The 22,466-nt window shown below is 33.0% G+C and overlaps 1 protein-coding gene across 6 annotated transcripts; it reads right to left on the bottom strand.

Annotated features, from left to right (window-relative positions):
* Nucleotides 1-1,577: 1,577 nt before the first annotated feature.
* Nucleotides 1,578-21,145, bottom strand: LOC148599037 (uncharacterized). 6 transcript variants are annotated; one of them, XM_088561817.1, is made up of 4 exons: nucleotides 20,982-21,145; nucleotides 19,244-19,345; nucleotides 8,704-8,834; nucleotides 1,578-3,719 (listed from the first exon to the last, which is right to left on the bottom strand). In XM_088561817.1, exons 2-4 carry the CDS (start codon nucleotides 19,302-19,304, stop codon nucleotides 1,812-1,814), a joined length of 2,100 nt encoding a protein of 699 aa, XP_088417943.1. In that variant the 5' UTR covers nucleotides 19,305-19,345; nucleotides 20,982-21,145; the 3' UTR covers nucleotides 1,578-1,811. The 6 variants fall into 6 exon arrangements, with proteins under 6 accessions (XP_088417943.1, XP_088417946.1, XP_088417942.1 ...); XM_088561820.1 differs by lacking the exons at nucleotides 19,244-19,345; nucleotides 20,982-21,145 and adding an exon at nucleotides 17,732-17,750; XM_088561816.1 differs by lacking the exons at nucleotides 19,244-19,345; nucleotides 20,982-21,145 and adding an exon at nucleotides 12,602-13,980.
* Between the last annotated feature and the right edge of the window lie 1,321 nt (nucleotides 21,146-22,466).

Raw genomic sequence — 22,466 nt, 5'->3', positions numbered from 1 at the left:
AGATATTCTTAATTTCAATAATACGAAAATATTCTTTGGCGACAAACTGATTCGTATAAATGGGTGTTTGTCGTCAGGAATATTTTTGTGTTCTTCTGTATGTGCTTATCTTTGCACACCACTGAGTCAAAAAGTCAAGATTTTTTTGACTCCATTGTTTGAGCATGTATGTCATCTTGTGACAATTTGTTTGATACTGAGACCTTCTTTCTAGGAATAGGGTAAATATTGGCTTTTCTTTGTTTCGTGATATAGAAATTGAGTTGTGTAGAGAATGATACCAGATTTAGATATTGCAATCATGCAATAACCTGTATACTCGAATAGGTAAATTTGAAAATCCCAAGTTTAGCAACTTTTGATAACCTCTGACCACGAAAATCAACAAAGTAACCAAAAGAACCACAAAAATATCAAGTGTGATAGTTTTTACCAGAAAATACCAAATAATTCATTTTTACTGCAGCATGATTACTCTAGAGGGTTTGAGATTGAAAAAATGTCAATTTAAGCGATTAATGGGTTCATATACTAGTATATATTGTATGTTAATAACCGTATACGTTACCGTAACTTTCACGGTACCATTTAAAAGTATATCTCTTCATATGAATTCATTTCTTTACGCAAATCCAAAGACTAAAATTTAGGATTTTTTGCCTCAATGAGGTACATGTATAAAAAGTGGCAGAAAAAATATAAAAAAGCTTCAGTGTATTTTTTTTTTGCGACAAATTGAAACTAGGAGACATTAGGGTATCTGGAAATCATATAGGAGTTAATGAGTTGGGTAGGGTGTGAACGGGGGTTTTCTCAGACAACGTATTAGTAGTATTTCAGGTTGTCCAATGTTCAACAATTCTTAAATTTTCCTAAATAAGAGTGGTTCTCTCCCTAATTTTCTTGTTTTACCTTTCACAGTTGAGAAAATCTCTTGTTTAACAACGAAAGGAATTGAATGGAATACATTACCATAAAAATGTAGTACATGCACTCGAACGTCACATAGTTTAGTCTTATTTCCCACACTTTTCCGAACTTTAATGAATTATTTTGAAAAAGTTTAACCTAAAAAAATGCATGTACTTTGGTTTTCCATTTCTTTCTATGAATCTTCTATACTAGTAATCAATTTAATGAGTTCCAGAACACAGTGTAAAACTAGAAGTTTCAGTCTGCTCCCCACCCTATGAATACACCTGGTCGGTGTTCAAACCAGTTTAATGCTCAGATATTAGACATGGCACGTTGTTTTATTGTCTTCGAATAAAAGAAAAAAAAAGCCTACAAATATACTGAGGTATATTATACCGAGTTAAGATTGATTCAGTGGAGTCTTTTACGTGTCTTTAGGTATGTTAAGTCGGTCTATGTAACCATGATACTTTCTTTCGGTACAAGTACATTTTTAAGTTTTAATTTAAAAAATGTATTGAACTTATATTTGCAATTGTTTTCTTTTCGTTTCAAATGTTTTGTTATATATATATGAAAAGAAATAGTACTTATGTGGGCACTTAAAATTAAATCTAACCATTTTTTTCCATCATACGAAGGCTAAATTGTGAAGTAATGCATAAACTGTGATGTTTTATTCTTTGCGAGCATGCATATACCAAATTTTGTTTTCATACAAAAATATTTGTTGAAAAGTTTTCAGTTGGTTTGAAATAATCAGCGAAAGTCGAAAAAATATACGGAAAACGTTACCACCAAGGCACCTTAGAAAAACAGCGATTCAACCTTTCCAAAAGAAAAGATTGGTTCAAATCTAGGCGACTGTTATTTTGAAGTAGTAGCTAATTTATCAACTATATTGCTTTGTCTATACTGTGAACTGGCATTGTTTGACGCTTTTTCTCCTTTTTCATGGTGACCTTTATAAGGGGATTCTTTTTCCCACCAGGATAATAATCGTCCACTTTTATCTTTTTGCCAAAGATATGTTTCATAGATTTTTTCACAGTCGGCCCCTTAGAATCATCAGGCGTAAGTCCGATCGATTTCGCTTCTTCGGAACCTACGTTAGCTTTTTCTTGTCCTGGTCTTAATTTGAAGTAAGAAAATGTTGGCTTCGATATTCTATCTAAAATCCAAGATTCGTCTAACTCGTTTATTTTGTTAAGCCTTGTCATTCTCAATTCAAATAAAGCTTTTAAATACGCCCTTTTGTGTATGTCGCTGTCTATACTGGGATCTACAGCCTCTTCGGTTTTTGTCCATACATCGTCTTCCTCTTCTTCCTTGCTCTTATCATCAGGATCATTTTTCAGTATTCCTTTGAAAAATTTTCCATGATCCATTACAATTTCGCGCGATCTCTCGTCATCCTCGAATTTAACTCGTTTTTCATCACTTTTTGTTTGCTTATCTATCGATTGAGACCCACTTCGAAAACTCATATTAGACCCTCGTTTATTCGTTTTCATAATTGGTTTACCACAGTGGGGACAATTGCCCTGCCTGGATGTCGACCGAGCGTGCACGCACCATTTCTCGTGCCCTCCTACCTTTAAGCATTCTTCACATTTAACTTGGCTATAGTCTATATTTTGGCATGTGCACCAATGATCAGCCATACTAGATGCAGCTAATCTATGAAGAATGAAAGACGACGAAGATTGCGACAATACACGCCCATCTTCCGATCCTTTCCTAGAGATCTGAGAGCCAATGAGTGCCAGCTCTTGCTCGGAAAGCTTTGAACTAATGCGTGAACGTGCAGGTGTTTGGATCGAACTTTCTCTAGAAGATATAGAGAAACCGTCATGGGGAAGAGATTCGTTATCTAAGCGGTGATGATATTTAAGATGGCCTTCATCACCAACCCCTGAATCAAACGATCGCTTTCCAGCCTTCGGCCTAGAGTGACGAGATGACAAAGGTGAGACATTTTCCGACTGCGGTCTCGGTGGTGACTGGGGCCTTTCCTCTTCATGAACGGCAAAACTTTTCGGTCGTTCATCAGTTTCATTGTCATCAAAAACCTCTTCATTTTCTTCTTCCTCATCGTCGTAATCTCTGACGTATCCATCAGCTTCTAACCAAGAACGATCACTAATTGTTGGATTAATCTTATAGTTATCGTTATGCCGTTGACGTTGGGAACCTGTACGACTACTGCTGTTTTTCAAGTTTTGTGAATTTCTACTGTTGCTTGCCCAGGTATCCGATCCCGACTGTCGACTATTTCGGTTATCCGACTGATAACTATTTCGATGATCTGATTGATAACTATTTCGCTGATCCGAATGATGACTATATCGTTGATCCGACTTTCGACTGTTCCGACTATTGCGTAGACTGTCTACACCGGATATTTTATCATCTTCGGCGAAAATTGATGGCAATTGAAATTTGGAAGATTCACCAATGCGACTTTCTAACTGGACTCCGTTCAGAACGGAGGTGTCAAAATGAGTTTGCCCGAATATCGGTACTGGAGAATCAGAGTGTGTGTCCCGTCGAGATTTGACTCTGACACTAACACTAAGTTTTAGCTCCTCATCTGACAGCTGTTTGTTGAAATTGAAAACATCTTCCGGGTGATCCCCATCACCACTCTCAATCAACGTAGGATATGGCGTTTTCGTATGATGACTGCATTTATTGAAAAAGCCTTTCCGGAACAGATATGCGTGAGGATGTTGGTATTTACCATCCAGATCTAGATGACTACAAACGTAACATACCCCTTGAGGGAGTGGTTTTCTGCGTATCTAAAACAAAACAAAAAAATGTCCAGTTAATATCTTATTTTTACCATTTTTTTAATATTAGGCTTGGAAGACATAATTGAGCATAGATTTCTTTTATAGCGATTAATTTGTTCTTAATAACAAAATTTATTCACACCATCGCTTTATCTTTTCATTAATTTAATTTTTTTGACTTTGGAACTTGGATATATATATATATACTTCTCAGAATGTGACGACTCTATTCGCTACACTGCTCCATCGGATCAAATTGATACAGGGAAGATAACGTTAACATAGAAGGGCCTGAAAAATTCCCAACGATGTTAGAACTGTCAAATTTGCGATGTAAATGTTTGGTCGTTCCCTCTGCGGGAATCGAACTCGTACCGCTGTGACATCTATGGGATAGATAGACATCTATGTGTTCCACCGACATATACTAGACCGCATACGTTGCATTCTAACTCATAAATTAAATTTATTGATTTGCAACTTAAGTCATCGTGACTTCTTGTGTGAAAGGTTTTGTTCGTAAGGGTACTAGTGAAGAAAGAGTCGGTTATTAGAATGTTGCATGTTTCGCAATTTTTAATACCACATTTAAATATAGTACAGTATTGTTCGTCATCGTTGTAATCAAATATATCATTTAAAGTGATGGAACATGATTTGATTACTTTAATATTTCAGAATTTTTATACTGGGATAATTGGTCTGCAGACCAAAACGTGTAATTTGGTACTTTTGTTGGAATTGTCGAGGCATTATCCATACCAGATGTGAGCGTGCTAGGATCCCCTTCTGGGTACACTATAGCCTTACAAGACAACAGTGTATCCGGTCTGTTGTCAGGTTTCATACTGGGCGACGTCCTTTTTTTTTAAACCATTTAAATTGTATAACTGGGCTGATGATACCCTCGGGGACAAATCCACCAGCAGCGGTATCGACCCACTGGTGTGAAAGAGTAATAAAGGGAACCAAGATTCCAGCCGAAATCAAAAGAACGTAAGGGACAAAGACCAAACATGGAAAACAAACATACAAAACAAAGAACATTAAGAAACTTAAATAATACATACATAGTAACAAAAGCAAATGAGAAAATCGGACTTCACTAAAAGCTGGGAGCACGTACCAGGTGCACCGGTAGGGCAAGCATCTAAAAGCACCCGCCGAGTGGCTTAGAAAAAGTGAAGTCAGATGTGGACGAAAGAGGAAAGAAAAAGTATGACGCGATGAACAAATCAGTTTTTATGGTGCAGATGGATACACCGTTACGATCCACGAGTGCATGATGGCGACCATAAAACTTCTGTAGTGATGATTTCAATCTTGTATGAACGTTGTAAATAAAAACAAAAATAGAATACAAGGAACTATTAAAATCAAGGGGCTCTATTTTATTATGTATCTTGAGACGCTTTCTTAACATACGCTAGAAGACAAATACGTTTGGGCTTTAATAGCAATATGACATCAATGAAACGATTGCCACAAGTCCACAAATAAAAACCATTTAAATACAATGATGCATTTAGTAAATGTTCTCTGCTGACAAATAAGAAAGTAGAAGAATGTCACACACGCACATAAAAGAGAGAGAGATTTCTATTGGAGGAGAAAACAAAATAAAAAGAGAAAATTGATTTGAGTCTACAATTATTAAATAAAAACAAACGATCAGTTCAAGCTCGCCGGAAATGAATTGAAGCAAATATTACCTTCGGTAAATGGAAATCCTGACTTGGTTTGATCCTATTTCCAAACACACAGTTATCCCTTTCAAATTTAAAGTTTTTACTTCTTTCTAATCCAAAAGTTCCATCCCAAACCATATCGGAAATATGTGTTTGTGTTTAAAATTGTAATTCTTCTATTTTGTAATCGAAAATACAATAAACAGCTGTGAAATCATTGTGCTAATTTGTTGGTAACGAAGGAAAAATTTAACACTGTACAAATTTTGGCTGATGACCATAGAACGAGGTATTGAGGGATATAGTTGGGTCTTTGACTTTGATGTTTAATTTTAAGATTTTATCGACTTTCGTGCCGCTTGAGAGTGTCAGCGAATTTTAAACTCACCAGAATAAGTCTTTATCAAATATAATTTGCGCTTATTTTGACCAAAATCAATGTTTGATAGTTGTTAAAAGGAAAGAAAAAAAATTGTTCCCCACGGTAGCCCAAATTTGAACAATTCTATTCAACAGCCAATGTTAACATTTTGACAAACATTAGTACGGAATGTGAATCCATCGCGAAACAATGCACTAATATCTACATATCAACTGTACAGCTCAGAATAGTCAATGTCTTGTTATCTTAAAAGTCATCTTTATGAACTTTAATTCGTAAAGAAGAATGAAATAAAACACAACAAAGTGCTCACGTCAATACATTTGTTCAATTTTTCTATAATATAATTTAGTTTGATGCCTAATAATCCTTTATCAGTAGATTGACGGACTAACAAATTTTAGTCAACAAATAACTTTATTCAAAAAATATATGATAAATAAATTCAAAATGGGTAAGGAGCCAACATTTTGTAGAGGTGGTTTTAATTTATCCAAAGAGTATATATGTCTTCTATCTATAAGCAAAAATGATATGGAAGAGTAATCAAGGGAAACCAAGGTTATAGCGGTAATTACATTTTTTATACTAATGAACAATTAGACAATGAACATCAGATGTATTTTATAATAATTGATAATTGTTTATGTTAACCTTGAAGAAAAATACTTTTGTCTGCCATGTTATTTTAATTCAGCACAAGAATAATTTTATTTCAAAAATAGTAATTTATGTATATAGAATATGTTATTGCTTTATACAGTTTCTCATAAAAGGGTGGCTTTCAATTGAGTAAATGTGTTACTTTAAATTTATGAAAAAGTTTTTATAGTTGTCGTGAGATGTGAAACATGATTAGCCTTGTCTTGTCAGAGCACATAATTCTGGTGATATTTAGAAAATTAGTTTTTTGCTAAAAAGCTCCTGAGTGCAATCTTAAATTAAAGTATTTATATGACAAACAACAGAAAGAAACAGTCGTTAAAATGTTATAAATAAAGTGTCTTTCTTAACTTTCCTTATTCAGTTATACAAATACATTGAATACAAATTGACTTCGTTGTACCGTAATGTGGTTCGGCCTAGGCGTAACGAACGAATGAACAAGATACTTTAATGATATGGAATAAAGTAGACAGAATAACGTTCATAAATGACAAAGGGTGGGCATGAAATATGACACTAAACATTCGGTGATTTAAATTGTACTTTGATTTTATATAGAAATATTTAAACGCGTTTTGTATCTTTTTACCGATATAATAAACGTGCGTAGTGTAAATAGAGGCTAGGTGGCACATCTCCGTTTACTGGTTGAAATATTTTTATACCGTGCAATAATTAAGGGCCATTTGTGATCTGGAACAAAGAAATTGTAAAAACAATTTTCACATTCATGTTTTTCCTAAGTTAACATTCTCTATAATAGCAATTGAGTCTACAATAGTATTGTCCGATTTTTTGGATTTATTATTTATTCTATGAAGGAACACAAATTTGATCAGGCAAAAAGATTTGTACGATTTTGCGCTGAGTTGACCACTCGTGATTAGATAAAACCGTTCGTCCACACAACCGAAGCAACAATATGCAAATTAGAAAAAATCCATCCGTCATTGATGAAATACTAGTATATTTGAATGAAATAGGCGAATGACCATAAAAGGAAAATCCATCCACCAATGATAACAGTAGTTGCAGTATGACGCAGAGATTGATATAGCTCTAAACAATTTGACCTGAATACTTCCATGAAGTATGGAGTGTTCATATCACAACTCACACGTTATGCCAGAGCTTGCCGAAACTACGCAGACTTTTTGTATCGCGCTAGAACTCTAACAAATAGGCTTCTGGAACAGGGTTATCTTGCCACAAGATTGAAGTCATCACTACAGAAGTTTTATGGTCGTCATCATGAACTCGTGGATCGTTATGGTGTATCCATCAGCACCATGAAAACTGATTTATTCAACGGGACATAGTTTTCCTTTCCTCGTTTGTCTACCCCGGACTTGACTTTTTATGAGCAACTCGGCGGGTGTTTCTAGAAAAGCAGAGGACGCTTACCCTACCGGTGCACCTGGTCCATGTTCCCAGTTTTTAGTGGAGTCCGAGTTGCTCATTTACTTTTGTTACTTTGCATGTATGATTTTTGTTACTTTATATTCTTTGTTGTGTATGTCTGTTTTCCATGTCTGGTCTTTGTCCCTGGATTACATTCTTTTGATTATCGCTATAACCTTGGTTCCCTTGATTACTCTTCCATCACGCCACCGATCAGTGTGTACATTTGACATTGGACGCCAAAACAAAACTAGATTTTACCTAATAACCATTGAACGATTTTCAAAATAATTTTAAAGAAATATAGTTCGATACAACAATTAATTTATAGGCCCAAGGCGTATATAAGCAATATCGTACAAAAATGTTATAAGCTCAGGTAACCGTCAATGATTATTTAGACAGTCAGTAGATCTGTTGGAGGTATTCGGCTAACGACTCACCCTCCAACAAAGCTACTGACTGTCTATATAATCCTAGATGGTTACCTGGGAGCCTATAATTTATAAAATACATGGACAGCGTGCCATTAAAACATCAAATATCCAGGATTAGGTAGACTTATAGGACATTTGTGCACAAACCTCTATAAAAATCATATGCTACTAGTGCAAAGTGGTGCATGAAGCACTTTTCTTTTAAATAATATTGATAAAAATATAATAGTTACACTAATTCTAACAAATGTGAATGATAAAACAGATATGAAAAAAAAACTGCTAACTCTTTATATAAAAGAAAATCGTGTCTTAGTTCAAATGAGCGCAACAACATATTCTTTGTATGTTTACAGTACCTTTTTGAATCAACAATAATCATTCACTTTTTGAGATTGATAAAAAAATCTACTTACGGGATATCGTTGGGGAGAATCGACGTCATTGACATTAATTAAGACTTTTAGACGACGCTGAGTTTTTCTGACGTCATACAAGTCAAGGTTTTCCCCAGAAACAGCTGCCATGAAGGTCAAATCTTGTGAGCCTTAAAAAGATAGTTATAAAGTAAAGTAAAAATACTGCTTTTTCTCACCTCTGGTGGAGGAAGATGGTTGACTATGTCAACCAGATCTTGCACGCTGAAATAAACCGTCTTCCGTCGTCTTCCTAGTCCTAAATACACACTCATTATTTTGTTGTTGCTATAAAATTTACGTTTCTATGGCGATTCTGAAACACGTCTGGTTACCACGGTAACAAAAAATCACTGATTGCTTGTCTTTCAAGAATATATTTGGATTCAATAATAATACATTCCTTTTTAATAAACATTGATTTATACTGAAGCGACACTTTTATTGTAAGTCGAAAGTTAGAACTATCCGATATTCGATAAACGCTCCAGCGCAAATGATGATATAATAATACAAAGATGAACAAATACTGAAACTGCTAAAAACTGTTTCGTCATAATACATTGTATAGAACTGCTATACCCGCTGTCCATCCTTTTCAAATACCACATTGAAATCCACAAATTATTTGGATAAGGTGTCTAATTATTATTTGTTTAACTATTCTATATACAAGTAAAACATGTGTATCTTTCTATTGTTTAAACAAAATTAGCAATTCTAATACTCAGTTTCCGTAAAGCTAACAACGATTAACTAATGAAACAAATCTATGGACTAATTCAAGATTGCATTTACGTATTCATAAATGTTAAAATAATCTTATTTTACTTAGAGATATCTAAATAGGGTTCGATATTATATCACCTTTATAAAAGGGTCATAGCTTCTTTTGTCAGAATAGAAATAGTTATTTTATCATCAGATATCAGTTGATTACAAAAATGACATATTTCGGATGAGATCAATTTCTTGTGCAATGTACTTTTGGTTTAACATCAAAACATGGTGGGGACCGTATAGGGAAATTTCAAGTATAACTGAAATGTAATATGTCCATATCCTAACTGTGATAAAACTTGAGGGCAGGCGTTCAATTTAAAAAAAAGCAATGAAACATATATCTCAAAGATACGAATGCTCCTGAGAAAAGTAAATTTGTTAGCGATGTTTTGGTCGGTAAAATAACTTTAAATTCTAAGCTCATGTAAATTTAATACAGAACAAACTATTATTAATGAACTCAACATACTAATATTCAGACACAGATTACGATACTGTATGATGATATTTATACAAACTGAAGGTCACATATAATTTTTGTATCGTGGTAGAATTCTAACAAATAGGCTTCTGGAACAGGGTTATGTTGCTATAAGATTGAAGTCATCACTACAAAAGTTTCATGGTCGTCATCATGAACTCGTGGATCGTTACGTTGTATCCATCTGCACCATAAAACTGTTTGTTCAACATGTCATAGTTTTCCATCCAACTTTCGTCTAAAACGAACTTGATTTTTTTATGAACAACTCGGCGGGTGTTTCTAGAAAAACAGAGGATGCTTACCCTACCGATGCACCTGGTCCATGCTCCCAGTTTTTAGTAGAGTCCGAGTTGCTCATCTGATTTTGTTATTTTGTATGTATGATTTTAGTTGCTTTATGTTCTTTGTTGTGTATGTCTGTTTTCCATGTCTGGTCTTTGTCCCCGGATTACATTCTTTTGATTACTACTATAACCTTGGTTCCCTTCATTACTCTTTGATATTGTTCGTGTAGTAGGTTTTCTTGTTTTAACCTGTTTGAAGCTGCTACCGTTATTCCCTAATGCAAGCCCAATAACCACTTCAAAATCTACATCCTACCGCTCCACCAAAATTTGTAAAAAGGCGTATGTTTGTCTGGGCAGGGTATTTGTAGTATAAATGTTTTAGTTTGCATTCATCGCAGCATGTTATTTTTAGACAATTTTTGCTTCTATTTGTCATTGGTATAGGATAAAATATGAATGATATTTCCAAGTTTCTATTTACGAAGAGTAGATCAATCTATGAAGGGATGTCCGTGATATACTTAATAACTACATAGCGTGATGGTGCAAATGGAAGCAAACTTACCACAAGTTTTGAAATTGTTTTTTTTATTTTTTTATTTTTTTTTTTTTTTTTGGCTTTTAACATGTTATCCTTGGATGTTATTATACGCTTTTGGTTTTCCATCAAGTACCAACTAACACAACGAGTTTTTTTTTTTTTTCGAAACATTAAGATATTTACATGAAGTTTGAAACAGAAGTAAAAATAGCTTAGTCCCCTTCAAACCCCCTTATATTGATCAAAACGTATTAACTTATGACAATTTAATACTTGATATCTCAAAACAGTTCATTATCAAAATGACAATGCTTTTTGTATGGATGAATATCCATTAAAGTAAACATTTACTTAAAGGCCATATCAATGTCAATATTGACCGAAGGATTGGGTATGTTTAAGCCGTACATTATAACCAAATTCAATTTTATTTATACCCTGACAAAAAGATTCGCATTGAACAAAAAGTTCCTACTCCAGTTTTTTTCTTCGGGATTTTTTTTGGGGGGAGGGGGTTCTGATGAGTTCATATATATCATTGCTTGTAACAATTTATAATTAGTTTATAAATTTGTTGAGCAGTAAACGACTTGTTAGCTTTGACGTCTGTTGAGTAACATAGTTGCGATATACTGCGTAAAATGTTACACGTCGCGAATAATATTACACCCAATAATCATTCGCAATTTTTTTTCACAATCGACGATTGTAAAATCGGGGTTAATCTTTGGAAAAGACGAATTTTCTACGAGGAGTGGGGAGTTAGGAATAAGGTAACGCTTTTTTATATCTAAAAGGAGAATGTACAACATCACAGGGCTATCTGAGTTAACTTCGAAGTTATACTCTCAAGACATACATAAGATATTTATGAACATTTTAATGTAGTTTGATGTATTTTTATAATTGATTATAAAGAGATTTTTGTAAAAAAAATAATCTAATCAGTGAAATTGTTATTCTAACGTAAGACTTTTATTATCTGGTGAAAAAAATGTAATTGCTTCTATTTGTAAATATAATGGTTCTAGATATTATTTGACGTTGATTTACTTACCTTTCCAATTTATTTTCGTTTTAGTATCCATGAAGAACTAATCTATTTTTTAGGGTTCGCCACTATTTGATTATTTCAAAAACATTTGCAATCTAAATTTAGTTGACTTTTTCTAAGTTAAAGTCCAATTAAAACAAATGGCACTTTCTTCATTGACAATTTGAACATTGGTTGACTTCTAATTTAATGTTTAAGCTTGTTTTTTAGTATACCTTTACTTTTTATATGTCATTGTTTGTGGACTGCTGAGCTAACAAGACAAGTTTGTCAGTTACGGCAACAACTTTTACATGCACAGAGATCGTTCATTGTATAACATATGAAGAAACTTTAATTGTAGCAACGTTTTTATCGACTGTATCGCGATGTTATGTTCTTAGACTAGTATTTGTGCATAGCAGTCACTAGATTAAACAAGTAGAAAAAAATAGTTTTGTTATTGCGTATTTCCGAATTGTGTTTCAAAATATACCAAGGTCACGATAGAACTTTATACGTTCGGACGTTCATCTAACTTGAAATTCAATCATTATTATAAATTGGATAAATAAACTTTAAAATCATACGGTTTCTTTTCTAAAAAGCAGAACATTTCATGAAAAATTTCAAAATATATATTTTTTGTTCCTTTCTAACAGTTTGTCCTTAAATTCAAATTTGACTCAACAGGACAAATACTGTTTCATCTTTAGACTCATCCGCATATGACTGGGAATCAAAGAGGTACAATACATAGAAACACTTACGGAAAAATCTCCAAAAGTGTTGACAATCTCTACACAGCTTTAATGTAGGAGGCCTGTATTGTTCTCTGTAGGAACCTTTGCTTTTAAACCCCGGTTTAAACTTTACAAGTTTGTTTGTAATAGGTACTTTCATTTTCATGACTTTTGTTCTCATTAAGGTCGTATTGGCCTCAAAATATTTCGGTACGGGTGCCGTATGCGTGTGACGACTTATATCTGGTAACTTCACGTATTGATCTGGCGCAGATATTGACTTCCGCTTCCTGTCAACATCACTTGCTTCTTGATCCATAGTTATTGGCGGAAGTACAACATTCAACTTAACCATTTCGGAAGTCTGAATTGATGTAAAAAAATATTTTTCAAAGAATAACCTGTATTGCAATATCACAGAGGTTAGTTGTCCTGTAAAGCTGATGTTTCAAAACCAAAATGTTATTAATATATTCCCATGAAGAAGTAGTTTGCCTCGTCATATCACTAAATCTAGGTAAATCATTTCTTCACGTTTGAAACTTGCATTGATGTTATGGTTAAATATACACATCTACTCCTTTCAGCTTAATTTGTTTGCACATAGTTTAAATAATTGATAATCACATTACGGTCCAACGTGAGATTGTAGTGGATCCACACATGCATTCTACGAATCAAATATCGTCCATTCTCGATATCACATTTATAGTTTGTATTGATATTTCTTAAATCATCATTACAAACAAACGTTTATAGAATATATACATCTATTATTCATAAAACATTAAATGATCTGCGTATAGAAGTGACGAATATTCCCTTTCCTCCATTTTAGTATATCATTTTGACGCATGTTCTAATCATTTTGATGACATGCCATGGAAGTCTTGCAGGGGGTAATATAATTTGACTGATTAATGATTGGGATCTCTCAGTTTTTGTTTAAATACAAAATTATCGAAAATCAGTTGTTAAATGTCTATTGACGATAAATTTATAAGTTTTTAAATATCGTCAGGAATCTTTGTTTTTATTTATTACGGCAAACGAAAAAAATATAAATTTATATTTCCCTGTTTAAGACAACTTTAACCTGATAAGTGGCCTGTTGAGAAGAAGCTCGGGAATGGTTCACTAACCGTCCCAATATTAATTTCAAGGTCATATTTCCTACTTTTTGTGATTTGCTTTGAAGGAACAACGGTATAATATAACGGCCCGTTTTCAGTAAGCTCTTAATATCTGCTGTATCTAACCATACCGCAGCCGAAATTTACGTTTACAGCATAAGCTTTAGACCGATGATCCCATTCACACTTAGATTAATAAATGAAGCAAAAAAACCAAAAGCGTGACAAGGTTAATAAAATGATAGAATACTGCAATATTAAGTCTTAAATTTTACTTTTATAATTGTCGGCAGAGATAATCGTAATTTTCTACTTTAAACAGGTGAGATATATATATATATATATATATATATATATATATATATATATATATATATATATATATAGAGTGGTCTAGGGCACTGGACTTAGTGCAGGCGGTGTTGCCATAGATGTCACAGCGGTACGAGTTCGAGTCCCGCGGAGGGAACGACCAACATCGTTGGGAATTTTTCAGACCCTACTATAAGTTCACGTTATCTTCCCTGTATCAATTTGATCCGATGGAGCAGTGTAGCGAATAGAGTCGTCACATTCTGAGACGTTGTATATATATATATATAATTCTTGTCACTATTGCAGTTTCGTGTGTTTGTTAAACTACATAAATCACAACAGCAAGAAAATACTGCACACGGCATAGTGAAAAGTGTTGTTGTATGCACAAATCTTAAATATATTTTAAGAAAATCCTTTCCTCAATAAAGGGCATTTGCCTTTAAACTATTGAATTTATTCATATTGAAAACTCCAGCGCATGTTATAATTCATGGTACAGATAATCTCCACGCGGGACATTTTCCCGAAGTACTTAAAATTTATTAGCACAACAATAGTAGAACCATTGATTGTTGGCAGATAATATTTATCTGTAAACAAGGCTTATTGTCATACGATTGTTTACTTAAACAGAAGACAAGTGGGGATCTTTGAGGAATTGGGAATGTCAAGTGTATCGTGCAGACCGGTGTTCTTCTATCAAATTTCATATCAAATATGGATCAATGTCGCAGGTTCTTATCTACACTGAAAGAAGGATACTCTTCGGTTCGTACTGCATCGGTAGGACAATTCTCTAGGAATAGATAGCTACACAAAATTATGTATCAGTAAATTTCAATGATTGTACTGATAATTCTTGATCAACTCGATACATGATGATGATAAATGTTTTTTTCAAGACTCTAACGGAAATCAATAGAATGTAATCCAGGGTCAAAGACTAGACAGGGAAAACAGAAACACACAACAAAGAAATAAAACAGCCAAAATAACACGTACAAAAAATAAAAGTAAATGGACAACTCTGACTCCACTAAAAACTGGGAGCATGGACCAGGTGCACCGGTAGGTTAAGCGTCCTCTGCCTTCCTGGAAACACCTGTCAAGTTGCTCATTAAAAGTTCCAGTGAACAAATGGGTTCTCGTGTTCTCGTCCCTGGGTTATATTTTTTTTATTACCGCTATGACCTTGGTTCCCTTGATAACTCTTGCAGATAGATACAACCTTGCAGTAATATAACCCTGTTCCGGAAGTCTAGCGCGGTACAAAAAGTCTGCGTAGTTACAGCAAGCTCTGGCATAACGTATGGGCTGTGATATGAATAAATCAACTTAAATTTAAAAACTGATTCAATGCTAATTGAGGGAATTTGCTTGCCAATTATATACAAATTTTATTTTATGGCTATATTTCATTTCGATCATTGATAACGTTCTGGATAGCTTCATACTCAGAGAAATGATAAATTTGAAAATATTTAATATCTTGACGACATTTAACTTTAATAATATCGTGACTTAAGTTAGATGACTTAAAAATCATTCAAAATATCTTTTTTGGGTGACATTTTCCTCTTTTTTGTGTTTCGTTTACACAGGAAATGATAGTTAAAAGAATTGATGAACTGTAAAACTATTACCAATTGTTCACATGATTGTTCAGTGTTACTGTTAACTAATATTGCTAACCTACACAGGCAAATGTACCACATATGAGAATCATATAGTTTGCATAATATGATTATCATATGAATCGATGACCATATGATAATCATATGTTTAAGTTAACATATGATAATCGCATGGTTATCATATGATAATCACATATTTTTCATAAACATATGATTATCATATGTTTTCAAGCCCATATTATCATATGATTACCATATAATTATCATATGAATCGAGCACCATATAATTATCATATGTGGCACATTTGGCTGTGTACTTCAGAACTGTATCGTTACTTGTTTACTGAATAACTGCTGTCAGATTAATTTGTAGCCTAAATGTTTAACATATGTAACTTTTCAACCTAATTAATGTTTTAATGGTATCAATCAAATTTTTAATCTTGTACGATTTGTACAACAGGTAACTTCTAAACGTGCATGCTTTGTCTCAAAGCATTTGTAAGCTACTTCATAATGGCGATAAGGCCAGTATAATAAGACAGGAGTCCCCTGATTTACACAGGGAAAAATGCACTATATGTTTTTCATATGTTTTGAAAACACCTGAAAAAAACATATTTTTGTCATATATTTTTCATATGTTCGTAACAACTATGAAAAACATATAAAAATAGGTGTAATCAATTGATTAATGAAAAATAAGTAAATAAGAATCAAGTGGTAATTTTATATTTTCATTAGAATTTCATGTTTGAAAACAGTGTGATTTTCAAATGATTTAAAAAAATGAAATCATGTATCTTTAAACGCACAAAAGAATATATTAACCATACTGATCCTTATCATATGTTTCAATATGATGTAAAACATACGTGAAACATATGTTGCAATGTTGCCTGTGAACAACACCATTTATAAACAGAACAATAATAAAGGAAAAGATCTACAGTGATATGAACTTCAAACGTAATTTACAATTCGAATGGGAACTATGTAGATGTAATACACCAAAGGGTTAAACACCGTTAATCCGAGCGAGTTAAATGATTCCCAAACAACCTTACCTAATATTTGTTACGATAATTATTTCAATAAGCATTAAATAAACGGAATCGGAATATAATCCAATACTTTAACTGTGACTATGATGCGAATATTCAAATATAATAATAACTGGAAGCATGAACCAGGTGTACCGGTAGGTAAGCGTCTTGTACTTTTCTAGCAACACCCGTCGAAAATGACATGCCCGAGGCAGACGAAAGAGGAGAGGAAAACTATTACACAGTGAACAAATCGGTGTTCATGGTGCAGATAGATACACCAGTTTTGAATGGTGAGTATGTACGTTTACAGTATAGTTTGACAACGAGTAATGCAAATGAAAGTAGGGAAAGAACATTTTACCGTTTGATTTTGTTATCTGTACTCAACCATCTTTACACATATTGCCCGAATAATTTGATTAGTTGAGAACAATTTCCTCTATTTCAAATGCTTTGTTTTCTAATTAATTAATGATACTTTTGTGTATTGCAACAGCATTATTCGATGCACAAACAGAACGCAATTCTTACTGTTTCATTGTATTCCACAATACATAATGGTTACGACAATAAAATTGAATTTATTGGCTGCTAAGATTATGGTATTATTTTTTTTCATTCGTTTTGTTGCATTAAATACAACAAAATATAGGATTAATTGAGTTATATTTTTTAACTATGTCTACCCTTGAATGAAGATATGGAAAACGTTGAAACGACAAATTGCCCACTAATTTAGATATTATCATATGATATTGGGCCTACGGTTTCTGAACTTCAGCAACATACATGACTGCTTGTGTGCACTCGAACATTGTTAAGATAAACAAAAAATTAAAGAGACTGACTGTATATTTAGAATGTTATCAATCAACGTAAGTTCTTCAAGATGGATACAATTGAAAAAAAATCGAATGAATGGTAATTCCTTAAAAGGCAATCTTGAAATTTTGCGTCGTAATTGTATAATGTGAAACAAATAAACTGTGTATTGTCTTTCATTATCATTCAACATTAACTGACCTTTTTATGAAGACCATTTTCACAAGCACACTCCCATTGCCTAATTCCACGTGCGGGATAACCTCGAATTCCTTTTATTACCATCGAGTGTTTTAAAAGCTTATTCAACTTGTTCCATAGTGAATTTGAAAAATCTAATAGCATTAGGCCTTATCACAAACAATATTGTCTAAACGAAATCCTCTTAAAAGCATTGTTTGTTTAAAGAATTAGTGGCGGTTTTATATTAAGTGTGAATTTCAACATTGACTTTGATAAAATAAACGTCGGAGGGGCTAACGGGTGCATCTAACCATTGTCCATGTCAACGGATCCTATACTTAGTATATATATATTTCCATTTAGTTTGGGGAGTTGTAAAAGGTGTTTCAGAGGAGGACTGGATGTATCCATGAGTGGGACAATTAACCACGTAAAACAAAATTCTCTTTCAGCGCTTTTACAGAATTAAAAAGAAAACAATAAGATCATACGAATTACAAGATGGTAATATTCAGTTTTATTGTAAAAAATGTTACTGATAAATGTATTTTTTTTTTGTAACCTATGAGTATGGTCGAAATATGTATGGCTATTTAGTTCTTAGAAAATATGTCCTTAAACACTTGACAGTTATACAAATAATTCCATGGAGATTAGAATGTAAAGACTGAAGTCTTTAGATCTATGTATTAACTCTGATCCATGTTCATATTGTGTACATATTGCATTTTGTTTATTGCGTTTTCCATATGTTTAGTCTGTATGTATGTTTGTATGTACTACATTTATTGTCTTGACATGTATGGGTGTTCGTGCAATAACGTTATCTATAACCAAAAATTATAATTATGTGAACAGCAGTAAATCATAATATCAACATGTCTGGTCTTTTTCCCTCGATTACATTCTTTTGATTACCGATATAACCTTGGTTCCCTTGATTACTCTATCCCGCATGCACAGAAAATTAATTCCAAAAATAACTGCAGAGTCGAAAACGAAGTACAAAAATCTAGTAATAGGTTGTGCCACAAGTAAACAAAATGTAGCTAGTATGTGTTTTTGTACAGTAGTTGTTGTCACGCATTACAAAAAACAAATGTTTGATAGAAGCTCTTAACAACAGGTGGAATGGAAGTCCACAAAATAAGGCGGCTTTAAGAAACAAGAACATTAGAAAATAAGAATAGATAAATAGAAAAAAAAACATAATAGTGTGATGGAAGCAATTATGCGGTTATTTTTTTTTTATTATATAAAAACATGATATAAATAAAAATACAATTTTCTTTTAAATTTGTAAAATTTTTACGCATTTGCGATTTATTTTGGGCCTATTGAGTGATGAATTTCATTGCAATAAAAATGTCATGTTCTAATTTCACACTGATTTCCTATGTTATATAACCTTTCAACATCCCACTTATTCTGGGATATTTTAAAGAAACATACAGAATACCAAACGCTTAATGTTTCACTCAAAGAGTCATAATAAAGACATTAAATATATACAAGTATATCAAAACATACCCGTGGTTGACCTGATAACATCCCTGTGAAAACTGGAGTAATTGCTGAGTACCGAAAGCATGATAACTGAAGGCCTTTACCAAATAGTGTTTGAACGTAATCCTGCAAAAAATATACCATGGTGAGCGCTGTTTTGTTTTTTGTTTTTTTTTCACCTTGTAATTTATCGGTTTTAACAATGTGAAAATTATAAGACCACTTTGTTGTGTTATTGCACACTTTGTGGTTAAATTTAATTACAGTTTAGATTTCTGATGCGAAGTGAAATAAGCAGTGACATGTTATTGATATTGTAAACATTCTATATATTGTCAGTCTGTCCTTCTATTCGTCCGTGCTTCACCATCTAAAGGATCCTGTAAAACTCTTTATTTTTATAACAATGATATTTTTGATGTGTTTTGTGTTTTGTTTGTTTCTTTGTATTTTTCTTGCTTTCATACGGTTTATTTCTCTATCGTAAGCTCATGATAATTTCCACCATACTGTACCATTAATACTCCGAAGACGTTTACCGATAATTAAACATTTGCATAGCATAGCAAATGTTCATAGTATTGTCGATAAACGTCATCGGATGTTAAAGGTGCACTATACAGTTACATTTAGGCTTACTGTTTCACACACCAAGTCCAAATTCGGTCTTATTTTGTAAAACTTAAAATTAAAAGTTGAAATTTGGTGGATATATTGTTTAAATATAGTTAAGCATTTATACATAGACGTATTTGATATATGTTATGGTAAACAGGTGTGATTTAAATACAGAAAGATATCCGGAAAGTTTGTCCCATGCCGTATTAAGTTCTCTCCTCATCTTTTTTCGCATGGACTTTAGGAACTGAAATTGCGAGAAAATTAATCGAAAAGTGTGTTACTATTTCTACCCTTTCTTTCACCTCCTCTTTGCATGCTTTCATCCTGTGCTAGTTTCTGACTGCCTGATATTTTATTAAACAGTATTTGGCTGTTAGTTTTGTAAAGGCACCCCTGTACAAAAACTTGTCAGTATGTTACCATGGCTACTTGAGGATTTTATAGTAGTCACTAATTTAATAATACATTACTTGATTCTCCACACACCAAGGATTTAAAAAAAAATATGTCCTTTTTATGAAAAACTTGAAATTTCTGCGTGGACTGCCCCAAAACAGCTTTATTTTTAACGAAATAAGACCAAAATTTCAGAATTGACCTAACCGTATGGTACTACCTATATCGATTATTCGGGATATTTCCATTGCGTTGCTGATTACTGCGAAAAAGGAGATCGTCGATTAAAACATTAAAAAATACCAAAGCGTCATCAGTTGGATAATTCAAATTCATCAATTAGAAACAAGCATGGCCTTAACGTGAAAACAGGAAACAATGACGATCTATATAAACAATGTAACGAACCGAATAAAATAGATTACATATAAAAATTGAAGATAAGGAAATCAAGACATCACACAAATAAAAAAAAAACTAAAACACTAGCAATACGAACTCCAACACAAAACCGAGCTTGCATCAAGTGCGCTAGATGGGTAATAATATCCTGCTCTGCCAGAGACACCCATCATAATCTTTCATTTGAAATTATGTATTAAAAAATTGAAATCGAACGTTTGTTTAAGTTTAAAAGTGTTAATTTTTCAATATTGAATAAAGCATTCAGACTTTAATTTGTTGATTTTCAGTCTCTTGTGTTAATAAGTTTGACTGTTATCTATAAGATCATTTTACGTCCTACCTTTAATAAAGCTGTAATGTAGACGCCTAAATCTCATTCGATATAATCTCTTGTTTTGAAAGTCATTATGTCCTTCATTATAAATCCACATTAGAAGTAAACTCATAAACAGTGTTATATCATAGTCAACATGCCCTATCTTATAAGTCTACATTTGGTATATGATTAGGTTGTAAATGTGTATTGGGCTTTCGCTAATTATAAATCTATTAGGTGTATGTAATGAGAAATCCCGGGTTTTAATCAATCGGCGAAATCCATTAGGCCATTGGTTTTACTTTCTCTGTTCAAACATCATATGTTTGAAATTCCGCGTTTTTGGTTTTTAATTGGCAAAATATTGATTTTTACATGATTTAAAACATTTCTAATCCATTAGCGGACCGTCCGGGAGTTGCGTTCGTGACAGCTTATAAATGTTTAAAAAGTTAAAAAAGAAACATATGTTCTATCAATAAAGTCGTCATTATTCTTAGCCGAAAGCGAGAGGGGTGGTTTTAATATAAATCGTCATGACTTCACGATTTTGGTTATCATCCCACTGCTGACATTTTGGTATCTTTAGTTGATACTTAAGTACTAGTCCACATAAAAGTCAGACACTGTCAATGGTTAAATTATTCATGGTGTAGAAAAACTTACCAAACTAATGATGCTTTTCCAGTCTACATATGCTATACTTTCACATAACGATAAAATTTTCTGCATTGAAAATCAGATTAAGAAAATCATACATTCATCTCCAAATAGAATCAACCAAATGAAGCAAAATCAAGAACAATGTCAAAAGCGCAACAACCAAACTGAAAACTAAGACTGGTCATGTGATCAGTAACTATCTCTGAACAAGAAACAAAACTGAATTTGGTTGGTTTTTGACATGCATGAGTCACCTTCTGTCTAATTTTCAGAAAGACTGTTACTTAAATAATAACTAGAATACCGTATAATGGGAAAAGTCTACAGTATTATAAGCATGAAGCATGTTTTCTTCGTATTTACACGATTGTTTAGTAGTGCGTAATTTGTAAACGTGAACTTTCGCTGAAAACCTAATGTATAGTCTTACACCATGTTTTAAAATGTCTGGACTCGGACGTAGCCCCTATGATATTGTGTTTTCGTCATAATATTTATTAGGAAAATAGGTAATGAACATTTTCTTATATATTTATCTTCTGTATCTTAATGTTATTATACAGAAAAGAGGGTTTCACAGAGTTCTTCTCTTAAGTCAGAGGATATTTTTGTCTTCGTAAAGTTCTGTCTACAGTTGATTATAAACCCGTGACATCAAAACTGAAGCAAATTTTGTTAGAGAAATATTATCCCACAACTAGCGTCAAACGTATTACGAAACACAGAAATGAATATTCTTGCCTAATAATAAGGAGAAAAGGTTTTGTTCGATAAAATTAACTTTAATATTTCCCATTGTTTAAATATTGTGTCAGTCATTTCAGTGACAAACGGACAATCGGTTTG

Source organism: Perna viridis, chromosome 14 (assembly GCF_037379345.1).
Source record: "Perna viridis isolate PV_CMFRI_1.1 ecotype Kerala chromosome 14, ASM3737934v1, whole genome shotgun sequence".
Classification (NCBI taxonomy): domain Eukaryota; kingdom Metazoa; phylum Mollusca; class Bivalvia; order Mytilida; family Mytilidae; genus Perna; species Perna viridis.
The sequence above is the reverse complement of the archived record's forward strand: the minus strand, read 5'-3'. Positions and strand labels throughout refer to the sequence as shown.